The 26688-nt window shown below is 40.3% G+C and overlaps 1 protein-coding gene across 1 annotated transcript; it reads right to left on the minus strand.

Moving 5' to 3' along the window:
• Nucleotides 1-3246: 3246 nt before the first annotated feature.
• Nucleotides 3247-26688, minus strand: LOC121428635 (cholesterol 7-desaturase nvd-like). Its single transcript, XM_041625399.1, has 7 exons — nt 25920-26688; nt 18848-19039; nt 17364-17548; nt 7430-7524; nt 6889-7036; nt 5634-5807; nt 3247-5232 (listed from the first exon to the last, which is right to left on the minus strand). Exons 1-7 carry the CDS (start codon nt 26374-26376, stop codon nt 5071-5073), a joined length of 1413 nt encoding a protein of 470 aa, XP_041481333.1. The 5' UTR covers nt 26377-26688; the 3' UTR covers nt 3247-5070.

Below are 26688 nucleotides of genomic sequence, written 5' to 3' on the forward strand. Positions count from 1 at the left end.
AGTATCTGTTAAATAAAATGTAATGTAATTACCAACTTGTATAATTCACTTTTACCACCTCTCTTCCTAAAACCTTATTTTCTTCTTCATTGTTTTTGTTGTGATAACTTGTATGATCTGATGTGTACCATTCATATTACAAGGAGCATTGTTTTGTTTTCTTTCAACAGGATTCTCTCTTGGTGGATAACTTTTTTTTGCTTGTCAAATTTTAATAAATCCTTAATAATGGGTACCTTTTTAGCCAAAATGACTCGTAAATATGGGTATGAGTTTTGAACCTTCAGCCGCACACCCCCATCCAAACCAAATTTAAGTACCCCCCCCCCCCCCGAGTAAAATGTAGAGATCTGGCCACAATCTCCTTCATTTGGGAGCGAAAACCCTCTTTTGGTGGTGGTGGGGGGGGTGCTTAATAACAAACCAGCACCCCTCTTTAAAACTCACTCGAAGGCCCCTGATGTGCTGAAGTCCATTAGATAGTTTCCGAGCAAAGTGCTTTGAAGACAAATCAATTCAATCCAGAAACTGGATTGCACTACTCCTTGGAAAGGACAATCTTTTTTATATCTATACACATTAAATCCCATGATATTATCTTTATCTGAAATGATAAGTTTTTAAGTAAATAAAAAGGTTAATAAAATCACAAACTGAATAAATCCTTGAAAAATCATCAATATTTTCTTTTCAGCAAGAAATTTACACAAATTGTGCTGCAATCAACCCAGGTGAAGTAAATGGGAACCGGCAGGAAGTAATTCCTCAAAAAGCTGTGAACACAGGAAATGGTGACTAGCTTAGCCGGGATAATACATGAGTGCCTTGAGCACCTAACAAGGTGGATACATGTGCTATACAAATCTTATCGTTTTATTGGGTTTTTTTTTATATGACACAGATTATACAGTTTTCATATTTAATTGTTAACAGATCCAATAAAATAAGACAGCTAGATTGATCGAAGGGAAAATGGGGGTGACAGGTGCTGAATAGACAGTGCATGATAAAATGATTCTATAAATATTGTAGCAGTCGAGTACTGAAATCATGGAGTTTGTATAACTCTACGCTAAAACAATCTGAAATCTAATCTGTAAATATTGTCTGGAAGCCAGATAATTCATAGTCTGTACTTATTCATGTATGGCACCAAATGTACAATCTATTTGATATGGCACCAAAAAAGTCCAAAGTATTATGGGTAGAATGATAGCTGACCAGCAAAACCGCAAAGTAAATAATTATATCATGATAGGTAATACAGCGCAAGGAGCAAAGGCAAGGAGGTTCCACTTGTTCTAATTGGATTATTCCTCAATTTACCAAAATGGACATGATAATACAACACTACAAACAATCATTTTAACATACATGTCTCAAACCTCCCCATATGTTGTCACACATCTTGGAGAAGTATGATGCACTGAATATAATTTTTTTTTTAAGTGTGTATTTTGCCTATGCAGAATTGACGCAATGAAAAGGAACACAAGAGCTCATTTGGACAAGGTCGTTCATTTTGATTGCCTTTTATTAACTTTCTCAAGCTAGATTCACAAACGTCAATCATAAATCAAAGCAGAAACACAAACACCATTAACACTTCATGAAAAGTGTTCAACAGCACTGTTTGTCCCTCTTTTCACCGCAAATCACAGATTGGTGAGTATATGCAATACGTATTAGAAAGGAAATCGGCCCCGTCGTAGAAAAATGATAAAGATCTCCTGGCATTTAATTAATGCCGAATTGCCTTTCCATTGCCTCATTTTCTTTTTGTTTTATGTTTGTGTTTTGAAGGACATCTATTCTTTTAAATCTAAAAAAAATTCTTGAATGCAACTGTGGATTGTAACTGCGAAACTGGTAAACTGCATTTCACGGATTACTTGGCTTGGAAGCTATCAATGTTTACTTTCAATTAAAAAACAATCCATCAAATTGGCCCACATGAAGCACTGCACGTAGTCTATACAGATACATATTTCCATTATGTATTATCTTTCATTTTCATATTCTCAGATACACACCTTTGACTTTTATCATAGTAGACTCATTCACTAACCTACTCAAGAGATAAGGTTATCTACCCGAATGAATGTCATTACTAAAATTAATAACCCAGATATTGAGAGGTTAACAAACAAAGCACCACTGAGAGTCTGGTAACGCACAGGAATATTCCCAAGTCCTCTACAGAAGAAGCGTTCACACCAGCCCAATCAAGGGAAAAAAAGAAGACTTTTTGCTATTAAAGCAAAGTACTTGTATGAATACCATTCAAAGAAAATGCCTGCAAACTATTATGTTCTTTTGAAAATGCCAGGTCCATTTGCAGGGAGTTCTTAAGGGTGTGAAAACAATTACAACAGTTCTTTATGTGAGGCAAAGGACTATCATAAGTGTGTAAGGATGCACATTCTAGTCTCATATTGGCTTCTAGACTGCAAATATCAATGTCACCTTGGAATTATTCCTTGAAACTTCTGAAAAAAACTAGTGTATGCAGCATCAACTATGACAAAGAAATATATGGGCCCATGCACAAGCATAATTAGAGTCACTATTGTCCCAGACAATTAGGCCAATGGAATGCTTTGTAGGATCTGATGCCTGTAAATGTTCTCGTAATTTAAAGTGAATACTAGTTTGCCGGCGTTTCCTTTGGGGGCATCCTAAGTATATTCACAAAAGAGGACCTGGGCTCTGTAACACAAAGGTTTGCAATCAAACGCTTAATACCAATGACCAATCAAGATCATCGTTGCATGTGCAGTATTTTTAAAGTACTGACCGGGAAGCAATCAGTGCCGTTCTTTCATATTTGCAATTCATTGCAAACCTTCGTGTTACAGAGCCCTGGTATTACTGGAACCCCTCCAAAACCCTGTAAAAATCATAATTAAAGTTTGCAGGTGTTTTCTTTAGGAATATCATTAGTAAAAAAAACCCTACAGTATTATCTGATCAGGGAAGAACTCCCACTCGAAAAACATCATTTACTTTTCCTCAAACGGATAGTGTGAAGCCTCCTTTTCCATTGGCTCTCACGCTATCTAAAAATGTATATTAGTAGATTGATAACATCTCTTCTTACAAACCAAGGCGTTTTTTTTAATAATGGACTTTCATATTTCGCTGCTATCAACGCCTAGAATCTTTCAATAAATAACTAGTAAGAGAGATCCGAGACAAAACCCCATGGTACGGAGAGCAGGAAGCACTCCACAGTCTCCATACCTGTCTCTAATCAAAGAAGTTATTATTGATTACTCCAATGATAAGATAGTAATACAAATTTTAGAAGTTCACAAATCATTGATTAGACTTGAGACAAATGATCAGTGTTTAGCTTTCATAGGTTGGAAAGACGCAATCTACTCTGCGTTCTGCACGTAGCCATGATTGACCCATTTATTCAAGCTAAATTGCATAGCCATCAAATATTAACTGAAATTGAGCACACCAACAATTGAAATCACATGTAATGCAGAAACTGCAAGAAAAAAAGATATAATGAGACAAAACCTGACATTTTAAGCATACTTGTTTCGCAACAAGAAATGCAGATGTATAAATACTTTGTTTGATAGGCATTAAATTTGCTGATTTCTAAAGCTATTCTAATTTTTCAATCCCTTGCACTAAATTGTGAATATATTGATTAGATTTCAAATTATAATATATTTGTCTAAAGATTAGAATAAATAATTTTCATATATAAAGGCACTTCAATGATTATTTTTTCACACAATTTAACAAGAACCATTCACTTACCTGTTCTAAATCTAAAAATCTTTGGTAATGCACAGTTTGACTCTAGAGTTACATGCAAAAAAAATTAAATTGCCACTTGGTCTAATGTAACCCGGTTGGTCTAATGCTTGTTTAGTTTCATTCCATATGGTCTCTTTACATTTTGTCTCCAATCAATTGATCTTTATTTAGCCCAATTGCCACTAAACACATTTTACTACTTTGTGTAATCGAAAATCTAGGCTTTGCACAATGCACACTTCTGAATTCCACTTGGTCCAAAAGGACAAAGGCCAACTTTCATTAAAAGTCACAAATCATAGTCTCAACAGTTTTTCTGCTCAAAAATTCATATCCTTAACATAATTTCTGTGATAGGCTATCAAGACAAAAATAGCAACAGATAAGCAGCACATTGCATCTGTGTGTCGTGGCCTGCAATGCTTCGACTTGAATGCCAATGCAAAAGTAGTTCCAATAACGCACACTCTGAAAAATGGAAACTATAAGGTCAGGTCAAAGATGCATTAATGGCACTAGCAAAGAAAAAATAATACTTCCAAAATAGTTTGAATATTGAATCATCCCAATATTGAATACATTTTGGGTTGGTAAAAGAAACATCCATATGCAAACATATTGCACTTATGTGTGATGCAGGCTTGCATTCATTTCAATGTCATCTACTATAACATGATTACTTTCATCGCTACGGTTCTAAATACATGTAACTCTCGTACTTCCCTTAAAAAATATTTCAATTTCATCAATATATTCAGGAATGTACATTCATATTATTACATTGGAATGAACTTATCTAACTTTCCTTTTCCTTGATAAACATGTGATAATTCCAAGTCCCAGGGAGGCTAGAATGTAGGGTATGCTGGTAAAGGACTAGTGCATAGGTAAACATACATCATCAAGTCAGAACTTGCTTTGCCTGTAGCCTGGCCATAACTGCCAGTCTTCCTTGGGAGTCCCTCAAGGTAACATACTTGGAACTTAGTTTTACATATATTATCATTAGGGAGAAAATCAGTGAACCATACATTTTACATGACAAGGATGGCTGGAATGACTAAAAATGCCACAAAATTACATCATTTAGGAAAAAAAAGAGTAATAATAATGGTAGCTGCATGCAATGAAGGTCTTACGTGAAGCCATTATGTGTTATATTTTACAAAAGACATGTGAAGCACAATGATATTCTTTCTTTCGACTGGAATGTCCATCAAACCTGTTTCCCAGACTCGCTTGTGAACAGGACCAAAGCTTTCTAATGCACAAAGATATTACAGGCACGGATCACCAATCAAGGGAAGGCTTCTTATCTTCAAACCGGGGACTGTTCTCTGAGAAGAACTGTGAGTACCATCTTCGGTGTTTGGCGATGAGTCGATCTTCAGAAACAAGGATGGGCTTCCTTTGGTAGGTCTTGTAGTTCCACACCATTATGTCGCGTTCAAACTGCAGGACAGAAACATTAACAAAATGGATATGACCACAAGTTTCAATCTACATGTACTTGTTGAGAGCAATTCATGAAAAATTTACTCTAAGCCAATAGGATGCAAGGATTTTCAGTGGCTTATAACAATAGTTTGTGAAAATCATTGACTATGATTACTCTCAAACCCACTGGGGGTAGGTAGTATATACAGGAAACCAAATAAGTTGCCATGTTCAGTGTAATTAGCAAAACTGATCCTTTAGGCATCCTTATCCTAGTGTTATACATTTTCATGAAATTTATCAGAACACAAAGATGTACAATTTACACAATAATTTTTACCTCTGGGAATGTCAACAGATTTTGCAATCTGCATGTCTCAAAGTACACCAACCGTCTGTAGACCAAGTGAACATACCTGGACATATTCTGCATAAAGGAAGGACTTTGCCAACCAACGTGGTATGAATCTTGAGGCAAATACATGCTGAGTTACAAGTTGAGTAAGAGGCTCAATCGGTGTCACCCCTATCACGATAGTAGCCCTGCCAATAGGCAGAAAGAAATGGAGGAGTACATGGGCTGGTCCATTCTGAATAAAGGGGGTGAAAAATAAAGACAGAGTGATACAATATAAAGACAAGCTCATGGAGTTGTACAGAAAATACAGAGGACACATGATTTATGCACCATACCTGAGCTAATAATAACTTTAAACTGTGGACTAATCAATTTGGATTTCATCTCACCCAAAATATGGTTGCTTCATCAACTAAAATTGATTTCAAGATCTTTTATTCTATTTTTGTATTTTTTTTTGTCATTTTACATTTTCAAGATTAATAAATAAGCTTTTCATATCTTATCATCTTTTTTCATTTATTCATCTATTCTTTATCAATAAATCTATTTTTTCAATAATTCATTTATTTGTTGATTAATTCATCCATCCATTCATCCATCCATCCATCATCCATCCATCCACCCATCCATCCCTCCCTCCCTCCCTCCACCCACCCACCCATCCATCCATCAATCCATCCATCCATCCATCCAACCACCCACCCACCCATCCATCCACCCATCAATCCATCCATCCATCCACCCACCCACCCATCCATCCATCTATCCACCCACCCACCAATCCATCCATCCATCCACCCACCCATCCATCTATCCATCCATCCATCCATTTGCCTCACCTGGCCAAAGTCCTCCTGTCTGTCCCTCACACACCCTCCACACAACAATCTTGATCTATGAATCTGCTCGTATTCCCATTTTGATATTATTTTGTTTCTTTGTATTTTGTACAGCAATGTGAAATAAATGAATTGCATCATGGAGTGTTGTGGCCCAGTGGATTAGTCTCCAGACTTTGAAACTGAGGGTCGTGGGTTCGAATCCCAGCCATGGCGTAATTTCCTTCGGCAAGAAATTTATCCACATTGTGCTGCACTCGACCCAGGTGAGGTAAATGGGTACCCAGTAGGATTTATTCCTTGAACGCTTTAGCGTCTATTAATATTACAGCTCAGCTACAGCCGGGGTAATAATATGATACCAAGTATCAAAGTGTAGTTGAGTATATATGCACATAGTAACTGCGCTATATAAATGGACATATTATTATTATTATTGAATTTAATTGTATCTTTTTCACTCAAACTCACCTGTCTGGCTCTGCTCTCGGTTTTGGTGACCTTTATGGGCATCCCAAACAAGCTAAAAGCGTGGTAGACCGTCATCACACCAATGTGCTTATGGTCCGGGTCTTGTTCCCATGTACCTCCCCAGGAATGGGAAGCCCAGCTCCACAACCTACGGAACAGACAAGAATATGACATACTAAGCCTCACTTATCAGGTACCAAATGCAGTACTCTTGCTCATCCCCTCATATCTCCTATTTCTGCATCACTGCCTATCTCCATAAACATTATCACGCCGAGTCAAGGAAATCCAATGCATTCATGTATACAAGGTTTGATTTGTTTTTAAAGTATTTCTATATTATCATTATTGTGCAATTTTTGTGTCATATATCATTTAGTGTCATAATTTTGTACATACATATCATACAGGTATATTACACATTGTATTTTGTGTAGAACATACTGACTGCCTGAATATGCCACTGTTCATTTTTTAACTTTCTTTAGGCATGACAATGAATTTTGAATATATGAAGATCTAATGAGACGGTTGAACATACTTGCTTCCCATGTATCTGAGGTCGTTCCCACTGCCCATAAAAGCTCCATGGATAAATGACAAATGTTGACAATCAGCCCCATTCTCAGATATTTCCTATAAAAGAGACATACAAGAAAATATAAAATATCAATATAATGTACAAAATTATGTCACATTGTGACTCATCCCAGAGAGAATCCCCCCCTTGGCGGTTGTGACAATTGAAATTCCACAACTTCTCTTTTTTCCCCTCATTAACAATAACATAAAATGGAGAGAAATTCAATGTTAATTATTATGAAAAAGAGTAAAAAATCTATTGCTACATACATGTAGCTCCAAGAATGCCCTCACACCAATTATCTTCACAGAAATAACTACATTAGAATCCTCAGGCCCAAAGATTAATGCTTTACAAGAGTTTATGGAATAATAAACAAACAATATTTCCTGGGCAGTGCCTGTAACTCTTGACAGAATTTGTTTGCGATTAAATTCAAATTTTTAAAACTTTACAACATACCTAAATTTAAATGAAATCGAATAACAATTACTCTTTCATGTCTTAATATAACACACTTTACAGCCCAGCATAAAAACAACGAGAGAATAAAAATCATTTATTTATCTACGAATCTCTTTAAGATAACATTTTCTGTGAGAGTCCTTGTACAGAGTGAATGAGAAATAAAATATATGGAAACCTGATTAAAGAAGCAAAAAGTATCCAATTTTGATAGGATTGTAAATTTATCAGAGTTCTGTGCTACTGTTTTCATTATCAATTATGAAAATACTTACCTGATTTTCTTATTTACGAGATAACTCATACATCTACTTGATTTGCTAGTTCAGCCCTCTGGACTGCCATACCCGAATAGAACTCCCAAGGATTTAAAAAGCGCGAGCGCGCCCTCTCCCGTTCAGGCTTACTACCCATGATCACCGCGCAACTAGCGTCCATCTTCCTCACCTTTCGCAAGCCCATACGTTGAAACATGTTGCTACGCAAGGCGGAGGGTCGGTGGGAGGGTATCAAGTAGATGTATGAGTTATCTCGTAAATAAGAAAATCAGGTAAGTATTTTCATAATTTACTTCAATAACTCCATACATCTACTTGATTTGCTAGACCAGCACGGACTCAAACCGTAGGGAGGCATGTTTTCAATTGTAAGCCTAAGAAAATTTAAAAGAAAAAACAAAAACAACGAAATTTAGGGAGAGGGGGAAAAAGCCGCAGCTGCTTTAAGCGCCGAAGCAGCAAATCTCGCCTCGCTGGACGGAATGTCCTTCAAGTAGAAAGAAGTGAAGGAGTTAGTTGAGCGCCAAAAGGCGGCCCTCAAAAATGTCCTCGAGAGGAATGCCCTGTATACTCAGGAATACTAAGTATCATGGGCCCTCGGCCTAGTGTCAGGAGAACAACATCACCTGCTGACTAGAGCGTAAGAATCGAAATTTGTTGAAAATTTCAACAAGAATCGTGATCGGAAAACTGAAGCTTTTAAGGCTCAGTAAGTGATCAATCGACCAACCTGAGAAGGCGAGATATCTCAGAACCCCTACCGAAATTTAAGCGTGCCGCTTGCTAGTAACTAGCATGCGACTAGCAGGGCACTCGCTTAATAAGCGAGTGCATGCTAGCGAACAGTCCCTGCTCGCTAAAAGATCGCTTAACTATTACTCTGCACGCATATCACACGCTTATTAAGCTAACCGCATGCTAGTTACTAGCATGCCGCAAGCTTGCGCAAGCTAGTCGCACGCTTCCCGCAAGCTTGGAAATTTCTGTAGGGGAAGCCTCCGCGTGGGAGAAAACGCCCAGAATTCGATATCTGTCTCAAATGCGTGAGGGCAGAAATCTGCAGAATTCTGATAGAGAGCTGTGGTAAAAAGTTACTAGCGGTCCGAAGGGGACCAGGAACGACGGAGAGTAGGGATTTAGGAAGAAAACCACTCGTAAGGCAGACAAGGGTCGAGAAAGCGACTGAGTGCCATCCTGTTAATAAGGAATGCCGCGGACATGTTGCCTATGTAGAATAGAGCAGTCTGGTCAAAACAGCTCAACGGGCGTGTCAGGGATACAGCGCGGTACACATCACGACAAAAGTGTGTTAGACCGAGTGATCGAGAGAGAACTCAGGATCCCCTTTCTCCCATACTGATTGAAGCACCCATCTGAGGGTGCAGTGCCCGCGGTGGAAGAGGTGGCTTGGCTCAAGCCACCATCGCCGAGAGAGCCCGTGAGGCTAGGCTGCGATGGCTGTCCGCTGGGCGGGGGAATCCCTAGCAGCAGCAAGTGTACGCCAGAGGGAGCTGGCGAAAAAAAATCTGTCACGATATTACGTGTAAACGACCATCAAGAGATGCTCTAAACGAACAGACATCGCCAGATATGATACCTCAACCGTTACATTCCCAACGGAATCGAATGAGGTAGCAACGGCCCTGTCCTATCAAGTTAGGGACGGAAACTGGCTAAGAGTGTCGAAGTCCTCGCTTGAAGAAACAAGCGAAGGAGACTTGAGGAAGTAATCACAAAATTTCCATCAGTCTGCGGTGAGAACCAGTTGTTTATGAAAACAGTCACAAGGCCTGTTTCTCAGGTGATCGTAAGAGCGAGCACCGCCGGCGCCGGTTGCGGCAGCGTGGAACAGTCCGATATCGGTAAGATAAGGAGCTCCAAAAAGCTGCGGGGGGGGGGCGGCAAAAATGACGCCCTAAGCAGCGGGGGATGAGAATCTAAATTTCTAAAAGAAGAACTCCAGTGAAGTAAATCACTTACATGGAGAGGCTCATCCACAGTCGGCCCGAGAGAAGGCGGGTCGTAGTGATCGTGGTTAGGAAGGCATAAGCATACATCCATCCACTGTTACATCATCCTCGGTCGTGCGGTGACCCTGGCCACATGCCTTGCATGGAAGGAGGATGAAAGCAGCATGCGGGGCGACTCGAGTGTGCCGTGAAAAAATTTCTAAGAAAGAAGCCGATTCGACTAACGGGCACGGTAAAGACATCCACCGTAGACCACTCCGCACAAGGAGGGAGCGGCGGAGACGCCCGCAAGATTGACCCACATAGAGGGCAGTCTATAAGATAGACAGTTAGAGCTCGACCGATGGTCTGGCGGTGTACAGTTTGGTGTGAACTCGCCGACCCGGTACGGTGGGTGTGCCCAGAAAGTAGGCATAGAATGCCGACAGAGAATCCTGGGGCTTTAAACAAGTTTGAACGCACGTACATAGCCAACAATCTCATGAGATGTACGGCGGTTACTTTCCTCCGAGATGATGTTTACCCAACCGGGAAAGACTCGGGGAACAGCTGTGAATGTCAACAGGAGGGATATCTAGCATATGAAAAGCTGATTCCTTCCACGTATTCGGTGCGGGTGCTGCCGGCGGTGTCCGGGGGGACGACCGGTGATGGCAGCTCGGGCAGGGTTCGTACGAGCCGCCCGAATACGAGACAAATAGGTTAACATAACCATAATGCATCGGGTGGTGAAGGCATAGCGATTATTAAGCACAGGAGAACTTTTAATCGCCGTGACATTCAGATCCGATATACATACTCATAAGCTCGGAGAGCTATGAGATAGTGAGACATACCGCTGAGCGGTGATGGTGCTCATATCAGAGTCGCCCTCTCTTCAGCGGCGATCGCTGGAGAACGGGTGTCTGTACTATAGCCCTGACTCTGGCGTTGCAAGGGTAGGAGCTAAGTAAGACAGGGCACCCTTACTTTCGAATAGAAAGTGAGGTTCAGGCCAGAAAAGCGACGGTCCCGTCGCCTGGGCGGACGGTCCGCGGACGTGATAGGTTGTCCTCTCAAAGCAGCCAAACATTCTCACGAGAGAAGTGCGGCATGCGGTATGTAAGAGATTCATACCTCCAATCTACGGGCCCGCTTAGGGGGAAGAATGGAGAGAGTTACCGCTGAAGGAGTCGTCGCCGTATGTGAGCTTGACGTAGAGGGCGAATTCGGGAGTACCTGCATAATAATCGCCCCCCCCCCCTGCCTCTGCCTTCTCGCTAGCCTCGAGAGGCTTGAAAATTTCGAGACGGCGGCGCCGGAGCCTGGCGCTTCCGGGCAGCAGCAGAGCGGGGGTGGGTTTACACCCACGGAGCTGGCGGCTTCCTCGTCGTAGGAGCCGCCTCGTCTAGAGCGACCCCGTCACTCTCCGAGACCCCCAATTCGGCCGATTGAGCTCGGAGCGCCTGAAGAGGCGGGGCGAGAAAATATGGACTCCCTTGCTTCATCAATACCCCCGCTCGGAGGGTAGATGTGAGGTAGATACTTGTCAAGCAGCGCCTGAGCGCTTACTGAAAAGTCGCCCGCGGGATAGGGGTTGTCCTCGTAAAGGGAGTCTCGCTCTATGGACTGAACCGGGGGGTTGTCCAGTAAGCGCCGGGGTGGCCCCGCGTGTCGGCTGGGACACGTGCTCTGAGATCGACGAAAATGCTGGAAAGCACACGCGATCTTGGGGCACCCGGTAAGTCGGTGCACTGGCTGGCGATTTAACAGAATCGCTCGAGGATTTCCCGGGTGTCTGGTGGTTATTGCCCACTTGTCTCGCTTGATGCTCAGGGGCATCAGCGGGGTGAGTAGACGTCGAGGGTGGGGTGAACCCGCACTACTCGAAAGCAGAATGTAGCAGCATGAATAGCTGTGACATCTGACCACCGACACAAGGGTCTGAAGGAGGGACGCCCATGGCAACAGGGCTGGCCGACCTCACCTTCGACCTCTTCTTCTTCGCGGCCTCCGCCGGTGTGGCCGGGGCAGAAGAAGGCACAAGAGGCACGGGTGATTTCTTACGATTTGCCGCCCCTGGCAGGGCGGCCGTCAACAACGAAACTTCACCCGAATCTGACGGGGTCAGATTGTGGTCACAGTCTGATGTGTGACGCCTCTCGCGGTAGCAGAATGTAGCAGCATGAATAGCTGTAACATCTGACCACCGACACAAGGGTCTGAAGGAGGAACGCCCATGGCAGCAGGGCTGGCCAACCTCTCCTTCGACCTCTTCTTCTTCTTCTCTTTCTGCGGGCTCCGCCGGCGTGGCCGGGGCAGAAGAAGGCATGAGAGGCACGGTGATTTCTTACGATTTGCCGCCCCTGGCAGGGCGGCCGCCGACAATGAAACTTCACCCGAATCTGACGGGGTCAGATTGTGGTCACAGCCCGATGTGTGACGCCTCTCGCGGTAGCAGAATATAGCAGCATAACATGTATGACTGTAACATCTGGCCACCGATAAGAGGGTCTGAAGGAGGAATGCCCATGGCAACAGGGCTGGCCGACCTCTCCTTCGACCTCTTCTTCTTCTTCTTATTTTGCGGGCTCCGCCGGCGTGGCCGGAGCAGAAGAAGGCACAAGAGGCACGGGTGATCTCTTACGATTTGCCGCCCCTGGCAGGGCGGCCGCCAACAACGAAACTTCACCCGAATCTGACGGGGTCAGATTGTGGTCACGATCAGATTGTGGTTACAGTCTGTGTGACGCCTCTCGCGGTCAGGGGCTGGGCGATCTCTCCCGATGCTGTCAACGGAGGACGACTTATACGGCAGAGATCCTGACCTGTGCCGGGGGGAGAGAACCGCACTCTCCCTCCGGACTTCTGGTGACCCGGTAGCCGGTGGGTCGCATAGCCCTATGGGTGCTGCGGCGGCAGGACCTAGTTTAGGCTTGGAAGCCTTGGCTACCACTTTTTCCTTTGTCCGAGACCGTGGCACCACAGTCTTGGCTTCTTCTCTTAGCATCCGACCGCAAATTCGGAATGCTGATCGACGCACCCTCATACTCACCGCCGCTGGGCGCTCACCGCGGCGTCCCTCCTGCTCGCCTGGAGGCGGCCGACTTCTGTAACTTGCAATCGGGACGGTCCCCGTGGAGGGCACCAGGTCCTCTGGGGCTGTGTTAGTCCCATTCAAAGATACCTCTCTCTACCCTGAAAAAGGAAAAACAAGAATTTTTCTTTTTCTTTTTCTTTTTTTACAAAGATCTCGCTTAGATTAAAAGTGGAGACCGGAGTGGTCTTTCCCTCCTCCTAAAAGGAGTTTGTTTGAGCAAACAGAACAAAACAAGAGGGGAGGGGTAGGGAGGAAGAAGAACCTAAGAATAGTTTAGGTATCTGCCTGTAAGAAAATAAAAAGGAGGTCGGAGACTTTGAAAAAAGAACTCCTACAAGGTTCCCCTACTATATTCTCTTTTTTTTTGTGCCCGAAGGAAAAATTCGAAACAAAAATTCAAAAATGAATGCAAGTTCAGAAGAGAAAGAAGTTTCCACCTGCGAAGAAACACAAAAACAAGCATTTCAGAGCAGGAAGAAAAGGGATTGAGAGACAAATAATTCCTAGATAAGAGAAATTTTACGATAATTTCCAAGAGGAAAAAAAAAAAGTAACCTCCTGTGGAAAGGTAAAGAAATTCAGAACAGGAGGAAGGAGGAACGTCTCTAGTAACGATTCCAAGAGGAAGAACGACACAGTAAATCCTCAAAGGGAATCGTAGAGCCCGCCTGTCGAAATAAAAAAATATATAAGACTAGGAGGGAAGAGGGAATTGAACGAAGAAAACAATTCCGGGACAGGTCAAAAAATTTTTTTTTTTTTTTTTTTTTAGGGGGGATTGAATAACCAAACAATCATCAGGTATAATTGCGTAAGCCGAATTAAACAATCCCCGAAGCGTCTGTGAATAAAATATTAATCAAGAATTTTATTCAGAACAGAAAGGAAAAGGAATTGAGCTTTAGGATCCGCCTGTGAATAAAATATCAATCAAGAAATTTATTCAGAACAGAAGGAAAAGGAATTGAGCTTTAAGATCCGCCTGTGAATAAAATATCAATCAAGAAATTTATTCAGAACAGAAGGAAAAAGGAATTGAGCTTTAAGATCCGCCTGTGAATAAAATATCAATTAAGAAATTTATTCAGAACAGAAAGGAAAGAGAATTGAAGAATTAATCAATCAATAATCAATCGAAAATCTTAATAAATCAATTCCAGAAAGCAAGGAAGGAACAGAGTTGAAGATCCCAACCTGCAAAAAGAAATAACAATAACACCATCGACAACAAAGTGTAGAGGCTGTCTAGAATTTAATTCAAAAACGGCACCAAAAGCCACCACGCTTTGAACGTGAAGAACAATAACCATGACAGGTGGTGAAGGCTTGCTGCCACGTAGGCAGGCCAAGCCCGGTGCCTCGCGAACGCGCTAGCGATGCGGCGCGACGAGAACTCAAACGTTAGAAAACAATTTAGGTGTCACCAAAAAACACGTCTAAAAAGTCACGCCAAGTGTAAATTCTGAACACAATCTTACACACAAATGGAAAGATTGAAATTAAAAGGGAGAATGCACCACAGATAAGCGAAAATAATATACCAAAGCTCAAAAAGATTTGAGCTCTTAGGAGACTTATCTGAGCACGTCTTGACAGGTGGCTTGCCGAAAGCAAAAGAGGAAGATGGACGCTAGTTGCGCGGTGATCATGGGTAGTAAGCCTGAACGGGAGAGGGCGCGCTCGCGCTTTTTAAATCCTTGGGAGTTCTATTCGGGTATGGCAGTCCAGAGGGCTGAACTAGCAAATCAAGTAGATGTATGGAGTTATTGAAGTCAATATTGAACTTTAAACTGCTTTGAATATCTTTGATAATTAATGTGTAGTTTGTCTTTAGGCAACAACTTCACTTTCAAAACTGAAAGGGACTTGGCATTTTGTTGATTCCCTCTAAAAATTCTCAAATTGGGTGGAAAATCTGAGTCATAGATATTTTTATGCATGTTCCATAACATTCTGTTTCCAATGTAGAGGACAGCCAAAGTCACACACGTCAAAAGAGCAAATAGTTGGCATATATATTTCACCAAACAAACACACTACGTAGTACAGGTACATGCAAAATATTATTTACATAAAAACCCACCACTCACAAACCAGTTTTATTATCTCTTATAAACAGAATATTAGTTTCATATCAAATTCATGCTACCTATCGATACCTGTATCTGAAACTGACACTGTGACGTTTGTGCTCTGTACACTAAATACACATAAACAGCACAATTAATTGTAAGTTTGCGCATACACAGGCCTCAAGCCAAGGTACAATTAAAATTTATATTGTAAATGAGTGATTTGTGCCCTTTTAGGACAAGCCCCTTGGAAATTAAAAAATAACAGATTAAAATGATAATAAAAAAATAAAAACATGAATATCTAGCAGTACTATCAGAACCATTATCAGCACAATGTAGTGAAGTGTATATTTCTGTATGTAAGCCTACAGGTGTATGTACAGACAATACTCTTACTGATTATACTTCCTCTTTAGGTTACCCCCTGGACATAGTAATAAATAAGAGATACAACATTTGGCCAGAATTCAGAAGTTGGGTTTAACTTAACTCTGGTTTAAAGTTGTGGTTTAAGTATGGATAGCCAATTGTTACACAAATCACGAACAGTAGAAATATAATATTACACCTCATTTGGCTCTCAAATCATTCCTAATTGTGTAGGAAGTATAAATAGATGATTGTCTTCACAATCTATGAATCAGGAAAGAGCACAGTAATCATAAGAAACATACAATTTAATACAATTTTGACACTTTTGACTTCCAATAATTTTAGCACAGAGTTAGACCATGGCCTGACTTCAGAATACGCAATACGGGCCATAGAATTGTAAACTTCAGTCGTTTTCCTTTGTGCCAAGACTTGGACAAAATCAGAGAGGGTAAATAATTAGTCCTGATTGCATCCATTCAGTAATCGTGTTTTTTAATTTATGCTCCAAACAGGGCCTATAAAGCCTATATGTTAAGGTGGCTTTACTTTGATCTATTAAAAAAAGAAGAAAAATGATGCCCATGGACTCATGGAGGTACTTGTTCCAACACTCTCTTTTCAACAATTCTCCCCTTCCTTTCTTCTTTCTTGAAATGCTGATAAAATGTGCTATATGACTGTACCTTTTATCTTTTATTCATTTTTCCATTTGATCTACATGTACTCTTCCCATTGTTATTTCATTCTTTTTAATCAAAGGGGGCAGCTGCCTCCCAGCCCCCCCCCCTCATGGTGCCAGAACTGAGAATACATAGGATTAAATTTAACGTTTTGAGAATGACACTCAGATAATGCCAAACATTTATTCTATTCTTGTCTAGTCATTGTATCATTTTAAAATGTGTGAACTTTGGACCTCTATGCATTGATCACTAAACAGTAATGTAATGATTATGCTGCTTTATATGACAATGATAATGTGAATCAAGCTCAGATCAGTCAAAAACACTATTTTACTACAGAAATTAATACGTCTAGCTGCTTGAAGGAAATTTTTACCCATTAAACAAGTCAGTTTGTTTGCAAGCCGAAAAATAAAAGAATGAATGCATCTAGGTCATAGAGAACAGCTCAAAGTCACAGTTAGAATTGAGCAAATAGTGGCATATTTCATCCATCAAACACACTATGTAGTACACTGTACATGTATGTGCAAATATTACTTATCTAAAGGCACCATGCACAGACCAGTCTCATTTTTATTAGTTCATCATAATTATCAGTTTCAAGTCGTATTACCAATTGATAATGTACATCTAATTGAAACTGACACTGTGACATTTGGCTCCGTACACCAAAGATACAATGACATTAAGAGCGTCAATGCGGCTGTGGGTCTACAGAAAGACCAAGTTTTATATACATATACTACATGTATATCTTTTTTTCTCATAATTAAATACTGTTTACCACAATCCAGTCAAATGTTCTAAGGTATATATTCAGTTAACATTTAATCTAGGCTAAGCTGCTAGTCTTCAATTTTGATGGACAATCATCTTGATAAAACTGAAAAAAACACAAAATGAGGAAATCGGCCTCATGGACCCGGCCTCGTAGACCGATTCCCAGATTTCCATGAATACTCACCTCCACATGAGCGGCTATGGAATGCTTTGTGGTTCCATGGTGGTACATCTTGCCCCATTCTGAATCTGAGATGTTTTCTGGGTACCACGAGGGCTCCCTTCCCTCAGCGTCGTGCCACACCAAGACGAACCCGTTCTGTTCTATTACCTGCCATGACTTCACCTTAGCCTGGTTAGGTACAGATTCTGGGTTTCGGAGAATTCAATGTAAGAGAGAGCAATTGCAGAAAACCGTTATTTCATGAGAAGTCTTTAAGTCAAAATATTATCATAGATCTAGTTCTGGTACAGTGAACTAAACTCATCTTTGTGAAATCGTGAAAACCTAGCTGAAAAATCTAATGGTCACTAACACAAAAAGGCATACGTGGGACAATGTACTAATGATATTGGGGAAAATACCAGACATTAGAATTCCGGTGTGCTTATTTTGCTCATTTCTCAGCAAATTTTCCAGAGCCATTTAGCACATATTTTTAATCTAAATACTTGAGTGGTCATTTTACTGAATTCTGTTTGAATTCATTTATGAGATTGTTACCAAAACCGTTATTTATATACAGAATACAATCGATTGCACAATATTGCTTTAATAGTACTTTTATGATAATATTTCTATAGTAGTACCTTTTTTATGAAGACACAAATTACATGTTTCTTAATACACAAATATATATGTGTTTAAATAAAAAACAAGGAAATAATGAAAACACCAATGAAAACACCACTTCCATTCACAAGTGGATACCATACGCGACCATGAGATCTCAAAAAGCACTCTAAACACATATTTTCCATATTCTGATAATGCAACCCTTAACAAGTATTGGAAACAAAACGATACTATTGGCAAGTATTCCCTGAATTGAACCCCTATAAAACAAGTATCTTTCAATGTTATGTCACGGACGTCGGTCGTCGGTTTTACCTATACCTACATCATTGAGTTTAGTACAGCCCAACTCGCGCAAATCGTAACACGTAGTGTTGACTCCTGGGGCAAAAAGTACATCCTTTATAAAACATTTTAGTCTTGATTTTTTTATACCCTCGCAGATTTGATCCTAAACACATAGCTTTCCTAGCGAAATAGATACCCTTTTTTCATTATTTTAGCGGTTTTGACACCCTTATTATGCTACGTATGTAATGTGCCCCATCTTGAAAAAAACATCCTTTTTACATGTTTTTTTTTGGTTGCGCGTGGTATCCACTCGTCGGGGTAAGTGCCCCCCCATCCCCGGGGCTTTTATATGAGCAATTGTCACAGTCCTGGTGGGTGTTTCATAAAGCTGTTCGTAAGTTAAGAGCGACTTTAAGAACGACCGGTGATCCCTTCTTGCGGTATTGTGGTATATTGAATTGGCGATGGTTTAGCGCGTAAGAAAGGTTCACCAGTCGTTCTTAAAGTCGCTCTTATTTTACGAACAGCTTTATGAAACGGTTAACTGAGCTAATTGCATGGAAGAATGACATGGTACTTACTCCCTTCTTCCTGGTACGGAATGTCAACGCATTTTCCCTCCTTTCCCTCGAACGCCCATCCATGGAAGGGGCAGGACAAGCAGTTGCCCTTGACCATCCCTCCAATAGCCATGTTAGCCCCAAGATGAGGACAGTAGGCATCGATAGCATAGGCTTCTCCATCCTCTCCTCTATAAACTGCAAAATCATTTCCTGCCAATGATAAAAAACAGAGATCAATAATAAAAGTATTTAAAACTATATACAGTGTGTATTTTTTTGTTTTGATTTTCTAGCTCTTCTTTGACCTTCTTCTTCTTAAGAAGTACAGGCCAACATCTGGTGTATTTTTGTACTGTTGTACACTGTCTTGATAAAAAGGGCTTTAACTGTGTGAAAAAAAAATTACATAAAGATTGAACAGAGCTGGATCTTGTGTACCTCTCTTTCAAAAGTTGGCAGAGACATAGAGGGGACAACGCCCTGCAGCGGACAGTCAATCTCTGATTTCCTCATTAAAAAAATACTCAACTAAAAAATTTAATGGAGTGAGATGTACCGAAACTGCAATTATCATGTATATTTTATGAGTACTTCTTTTTAAAAAAATAAAGTGTTTGATTTGATTTGTAATCTAGGTTTATTGCCATAATAGGCCATTACTATGGCAACATGTTTCCGGTAAGTTCATTCAGAAAGACTGATTGGCTCATCTCCTAAATAGCTGTATATTGATGATCATTGTTTAAAAAATCATGAAGTTCACAGAGTTTGACCGGTACGGATATCCTTCGTTAATTTTGTGGCTTGATGCTCCCCAATCATATCTTGTCTGAAGTTAAGACTACGTTTTCGAATTACAGAATTTGTTTGCCATTGCCATAGATGGTGGACTTCACAGTGTAAGTAGTTCACTATAATGCAAACAAGCACTGGCAGCTAAATTACAGTACTAACTGTTGCCTTCATAAAAATCGTGAGAGGGCAAGGGGGGGGGGCAAGTGCATATATTTACTCACAGCCAGGACTTTTATTTATACTCCCTCCCTCATCCCTTCATTGTATGCAATTATTCAACTAATCCTCTCATTTGATGCAGTATAAACTACATGTACCTCTAACCTGTAACCTCTGGGTGAGGTATATGGACTAAATGGCTATCAGACCAACTGGTTATTAGATGAAATGGAGAGTGGACAAATTCATAAAAATCTGGAGGGGGCAAGCCAGGGGACAAGAGCATCTATTTAATCTCAGCCAGGACTTTCATTTATACTCTTTCATCCATGGAACATCATCAAAAATGAAATTTCTTCGTTGTATGCAATTATTCAACTCATCCTTTCATTTTATGCATTTTATGCAACTACATGAACTTAAGATTGTATAATTTGTCTTAATCCCTGTACTTTCCCCTCTGATCCCCCACCCTTACATCCTTCATTTAAAAAAAAAATCAGATTTTATCCTTGTACTTCATTCCCGATCCCCCAATCCTATTCCACCTCTACCCTCTATGATCCTGCACTCTTAAATCATTTTTCATGATAATTTAAAAGGGTCATTCATACCTAAAGAGGTTAATTCAGAATGGTCAGAATACTACATCACTCACAAATTATTCACTAAGTTTACAGACACGGTAAAGTCACGATTCCCTGCTTAAAATTTAATGCATCACTGGTCTTTGAACTTGACATCTATAGTATACTGTCAATGACTAAGTCAAGAAAACTCCATGTAAAGGGGGGGGGGGGCAAGAAAAGGCCAACATGTAGTCATCATTTCTCTAAGATGTACGTGTAGACCATGGGTGGTATTCTGCTGGGAAACGTTTCGTCAACATTTTCGCCCGACAAGTTGTCAGAGCTCTCGGACAACTTTCCTTAATTATGATTGGCTGAGAGGCACTGTTACCACACTAGGCGGTGCTGCACCATCCCGAGTTTGCCCAATCTCAAGATTTTAGCCCGATCGGCCCTCTTCGCGATTAATCTCGAGATTCAAGAAACCCCGTCTCCACCATCGCAAGAAGAGCAATTCCTGCTCGAGGGAGGCATCGATGCATTGCCGTGTATAAATAATCCCGAGTGCGTCTGCACCTACAAATTAGCGCGATAATTCGTAAAATAGCGCGCTATTTTGCAAATAATCCCAAGTTGACTTAGGATTGCAATCTCGAGATTAATCCTACGAAATAGCGCGATAATTGCGTCTGCATTGCAAATAATCTCGAGATTGTTCAGATCGGGATAATTTGCCAGATCAGAAATAGCGCGCTAATTTGAAAACTCGGGATGGTGCAGACGGCCCTTCAAACTGTCAGATAAATCATCTGACATGGTCCTTTCATGAAACGCTGGTGACATGGTTTAGGTTTAACCCTTTAAACTACATTTAATATACCACAGTTTTATGGAATGCTGCATGGTTTCATGATACTTCTACCATATTTATTGACAAAGATAATGTACCAACTCATTAAATTCCAGAACATCTTTGTAATTCCCTACTTTGTCACTTTTCAATTATATTTTTGACTATTTTTTGTACATGTAGCAGGATATTTTATTACTTTATTTGGTGAAAAATACTTTATTTGGTGAAAAAGTTGACAGGGTTATATAGTTCAAACTTCCAAACATTGATGACTGTGCATATCCCACTTCTTTCATAGTAACTGGCACTCCATATAGGTTTGACAAAACGTTAGCTATCTGCCTATAACTTACCAACCAATGATGACAATGAATAACTTCATGTAAAATTGATCATTAAAGGCAAAGATTCAAGCCAAGAGTTCATGAGGCATGATCGAAACAAGACCCACCCATTCAATCGAACTAGCAAACATCCCCAGCAAATGGGTCATCAAACATAAAGATGACAGGTTACACACATCGTTAAGCTAACCATTAACTTATGCCTACGTGAGGGAGATAATACGGTGACCACATCGTAAACTCCCATGAATCATATCCACCTTAACAGGGAATTTCATCTTGACATCTAACTCAATTTTAATTTAATGATAAAAAACAGAAAATGGGAAAAGGATGTGGGGGGTCAGTAAAGGTTTGGTGAAAAGTTATCAAAGAATTACAGAAGTAAAATGCAATTTTTGTTTTATTGACATCACATGCTAAAAGCTTTTCCATTTATAGACAAATGACAAAATCATTATAAAGCCGTAGGACTCCTCTTTCATCTGGTATAACTTTAGAAGATTCTTCATTCACGCAGGAGAAAGGACAATTGAAAAAAAATACAAAAAAGTCACTTAGCGGGCATCAATTGAATTTCAAAAAGTAAATAACATCTAAAAATTTCAATTTCTGCTCTCCAATTTGTGCAATCACTGAAAATGGTATTATTTTTCTTTAAAAAGAAATGCTTGTATTTCCATAATTTCATCAAACACACTGATTTCCAATTGTGTACAGAGCTGTAATGTGAACAGGATTTCAAGAATAGTTAAAGGACAAGTCCACCCCAACAAAAAGTAGATTTGAATAAAAAGAGAAAAATCCAATAAGCATACATGTAACACTAACACTGAAAATTTCATCAAAATCGGATGTAAAATAAGACTTTATGACATTTTGAGGTTTCGCTTAATTTCACAAATTATATGCACATCCTGGTCATTAAATGCAAATGAGGAGACTGATGACATCATCCACTCACTACATCTTTTGTATTTTATTATATGAAATTATATTTTCTAATTATCTACTCATTGTCAAGAGTCAAAAGATTAATTCCTCCCTGCATATGTAGAATTAGCATGGTTTAATACTACATGTATATGGTTCAGTCAAGTTGGTTGTACATGTAAATCAAATCTGTAAATAAATGAAATATTGTATAATTCAACCAATAATAAAAAAATAAATAAATAGTGAGGGACATCATCAATTGTCTAATTTGCATGTCACAGAGTTGTATATTGTTTTGTGAAAAATAAGCAAAACTTTAAAGGTCATAACTTTCTCATTTTACATTTGATTTTGATGGAATTTTCAACATTATGCTAGTTTGATTTTTTTCTTTAAAAAAATCAACATTTCTCTGGGGTGGACTTGACCTTTAATGTTATATATACATGTAGATGTGTTCTTCATTATTCTCCTCTGTTAGTCATCAAAATTCCATCTTTTCTTCCATCACCTTTTCATATTTTCTTTCAACATACCAGGGGCCCATTGCATAAAACTTTGGCAAATTTTTTGCCAGAGTGTGTAATTTTCAATGGCATAATACTTCACTCTTGCTATTAATGATAAGTTCTCATCCACTGGTTTAATTGGTTCTCTCTATCTGACTTAAGTTCATTAATATTCAATAGCAGCTATTCATATGCCATGCATATTCATGTACTTCTTTTATTTGCTATCTGTGCTATTTGAATATGCATTATTCATCAATGTTATATATCAAGTATGTGTATATCTTATGCCAAATACCCCCTGAGGTTAAAAGTTGTTCAGACTAGGCAAAAAGTGAGCTTGCCCTGAAATTAAAAAAAAGAATTCCTGAAGGGGATAGGTAATAGGCGCCCTTACGTTAGAAGTTGTTCAGACGAGGCAAAAAGTGAGCTTGCCCTGAAATTAAAAGAAAAATTAAGTCCTGAAAGTGATAGGGAATAGGCCCTAATAATTTGCAAAATTACCACAAATGTATTAAAAGATTAAAGGGCAGAATGTTTTCGAGGATAATGATCTGCCAAATGGAAAGTTGTCTGTATACAGTCATGTGTCCTGCCATTTCCTTTTTATGCATTGCATCCACACATATTATTATGTTCATGTACACGTATGCGTTCATGTACATGCGTATATACCTGTACATGTACATTGAAAGGATCATGTACATTGTATGGGTGCAGTTGACTGACATGAGCTGTTGCAGGTCGAGTCGCTTGATCATGTTGTTAAATAGGGGCCTCCATAGGGTGACAAAGAATGCATTTTGTTTGTTCTGTGAAGTTGAGGAATTAAGGTTATAAGGAATTAAGGTTATATTCTTTTTTAACCTTGAATTCATATGCAGTATGCAGCTATCCATGTAGACTATGTCACAACTAACATCACAGAGCTCTAGACAGCTTTTTTTTTTTTTGGGGGGGGGGGGTGGGGGTGTTTAGACTACACAGATGTACACATATGTATGTACAACACATAGACAATAGTACATTATATCCAAGTTCCAACTACATTTACCGATTATACCAAGGTTTTTTACCCGACTGCTAAGAAAGCATGAATGCCTGTGAGTAAGCAACCAGGGGACCAATGGCTTAAGGTCCTCTCCGAGGGACCTTGTAATGAGGATAAATGCCTTACCAAAGGGCGCTAGCGCACCACTTGGGAATCGAACCCGGGTCACCGGAATCCGAAACACCGGCTCTACGGACTGAGCCATCGCGCCTCCCTATACATGTAGTCTTCTTTTGAAAATTGACTATTAAAAAAGACTATTCACTCATTTTCACAATCTTGAGGACAATCTAAATGAAGAGTATGAAACTGGTTAGATTCTACCACCATCATCCTACATAGATATTTACTATATTTGGTTTTTAGTTCCATACCAACACAGAATGTCAATAAGAGTTACGCAATACAATCACAACTTTAGCAAACATTGTCAATGTAAATACTGGCAGGTCATAACCCCCAAATAAAAGCCATGAGGTGAGTCGATTACATTACAAAAATGCAAAATACCAGGACATATAAACCACCACAGTACATGGCATTTTTTTTCAGCATGAAGTTTAACTTATCAACTTCTGGAGTCAACAATTCCTACATTGGGCTTCGTAGGAACATCTAGAAACCAGCTAGGTATACAATTTCTCATTGCTTCATAATCAAAGTGTACTATTTAAACTGGACTTTCATACTTCAAAAATAATCTGTGTTTAGCACAGATAATGAACATTATCAGTGGAGAAACCATACAGGCTTGACAAGGTAGGGTGCAAGGGGCACATATCCCCTTAATATTTTGTGAATAGCCCATGGAACATCTATTATTATTTCAGCTAAAAGCCTAAATCTAAGAAAGTTGTCATATGTGCCCCTGCTATTAGTTAGTTCTATCCAAAAACTTGCTACTTGTGGGTACTCACGAAATAAGGCATACAGGGATGTGCCGCTGGAATGGGGGGGGGGGCACTCGACCAAAAAAGTAGTGGGTATGTGCCGCGGGCAAGACAAAAAAAGGGGGCCTTGGAGCGGGCTTATTGTGAAAAGGAGGGTCCTCGGAACAGGCCTCGGAACTACAAGTGTTTGTGAAAACGGGGGTTCTTGAAACGGGTCACCTGTGCGTGCGTGAGTGCGTATTCATCCCTATGGAATGGCTAACGCAGATGCGATGGTCGGACAGCGCTCTGCGGCCGCTTTTCACCAAAGTTGCGGCTCATTGTACTGGTAGCAGATCAATATGGCTGGAACGGCATAACAGAAAATATGCAAAGCTTTAGAGCGGATTTCTTTCTTCTTTCTCAATAAGAAAATGCTATGCTTTGAAGCGACTTTCTTTGTTCTTTTTCTCAGTAAGACAAAAATGCTATGCCTTGGAACGGAAATTTTTGCGTAAAAATGGGGGTCCCCTCCACGGCACATAACCACTATGCATTACATACTGAGTGCCCCCCCCCCCCCCCGGGACATGGGGTATGGTTTTATGCTGGGAAATCGATCCTAAACATGGCCACAATTTTTAGATACTGGCCATGAAATGACAGTATGTTTTGGGTGATAACCTTCTTTTTTTTTTTTGGTTGTCAATTTTTCCAGGGGAAAATGGCCCCCCTTTGGAAATCCTTTATCTGCCCCTGTAATCAAATCTCTATCAATGGGTACCTTTTTAAACAAAATTACCTGTAAATATGGGTATGGCCCTTTGGGTTTTCAACCTTCAGCCGCACACCCCCGTACAAAACAAATCTAAGTACCCCCCCCCCCCGCCTTGTGCCCCCTCAATTTCAAAATCATGGATCAACCACTGTTAATGACAAATTTATTGTGGTGCATTGTCACTTTAAAAACAAAAAAGAAGTTGTGAGACTCCGGGAGAAACTTACCTACAGCAGTTATATACTTGACATCTCCTTTAACCAAGTCTAAGGAAGCAATTAACGGAATCCATCCATTGGGGTAGATGGGTGGGAGTTGTCCTTCTTTCCTTCTTCTCCTGATCTCATTCACCACATCTCTTTTCTTCTTTCCATCAAGGATATACCCGACATCACCCAACTCCCTATTCAGGTTTAAAGGGGTTAGGAATAGCTGGTAGAGATAACGGAAAACATAGACGGCAACACCGAATATGAAGAGCGTTAGAAGCGTCTGAGATGCTACAAAATTAGTGAAGTTGGTTGCTAGGATGTGAGTCCAGTCACTCAATGGCATGTTCATGACTTTCAGGTTATCTTTCAACAGCGAGAGGGTTGGAGTATTGCTGGCAAGAGCGACTGCTATTCCAAGGCCAAGCATGAGGATAAGGCCTGGCAAGAACTTTGATGCACAAAATGAAGCCATGTTTAATCGGTTCCAGAGTCCTGTAAACAAATGAGAATCAATTCACAGTGCAATTGAGCAGAGCTAAGCTCAAACTGCGTTCCTGCTGTCTGTATATACGACGAGATCCTCTTCTCTCAGTGTTGCGTAAGTACCGTGACCGTTAGCTCAACGTTATCAAACCATCACTTCATTCATTCGCCTGAAGAACCTAGTACCCAGCGCAGCACCGCTAGCTAGCTTTCTAATCTCTATAGTCAATATCGTGGTACCGGTATCTAAGCACCGTACAAAATCAATAAGCGAGAAATCAACCATTCGAATTGCTGCGCG

The sequence above is a fragment of the Lytechinus variegatus genome, chromosome 15 (assembly GCF_018143015.1).
Source record: "Lytechinus variegatus isolate NC3 chromosome 15, Lvar_3.0, whole genome shotgun sequence".
In the NCBI taxonomy this organism is placed as follows: Eukaryota; Metazoa; Echinodermata; class Echinoidea; order Temnopleuroida; family Toxopneustidae; genus Lytechinus; species Lytechinus variegatus.

Coding starts and splice junctions, on each gene's coding strand:
- LOC121428635 (XM_041625399.1), bottom strand. CDS start 26,376: ATGGCTTCATTTTGTGCATCAAAGTTCTTGCCAGGCCTTATCCTCATG. Junction 19,040..25,919: donor CAAGTATATAACTGCTGTAG/GTAAGTTTCTCC, acceptor TATCATTGGCAG/GAAATGATTTTGCAGTTTAT. Junction 7,037..7,429: donor CTCAGATACATGGGAAGCAA/GTATGTTCAACC, acceptor TCTGTTCCGTAG/GTTGTGGAGCTGGGCTTCCC.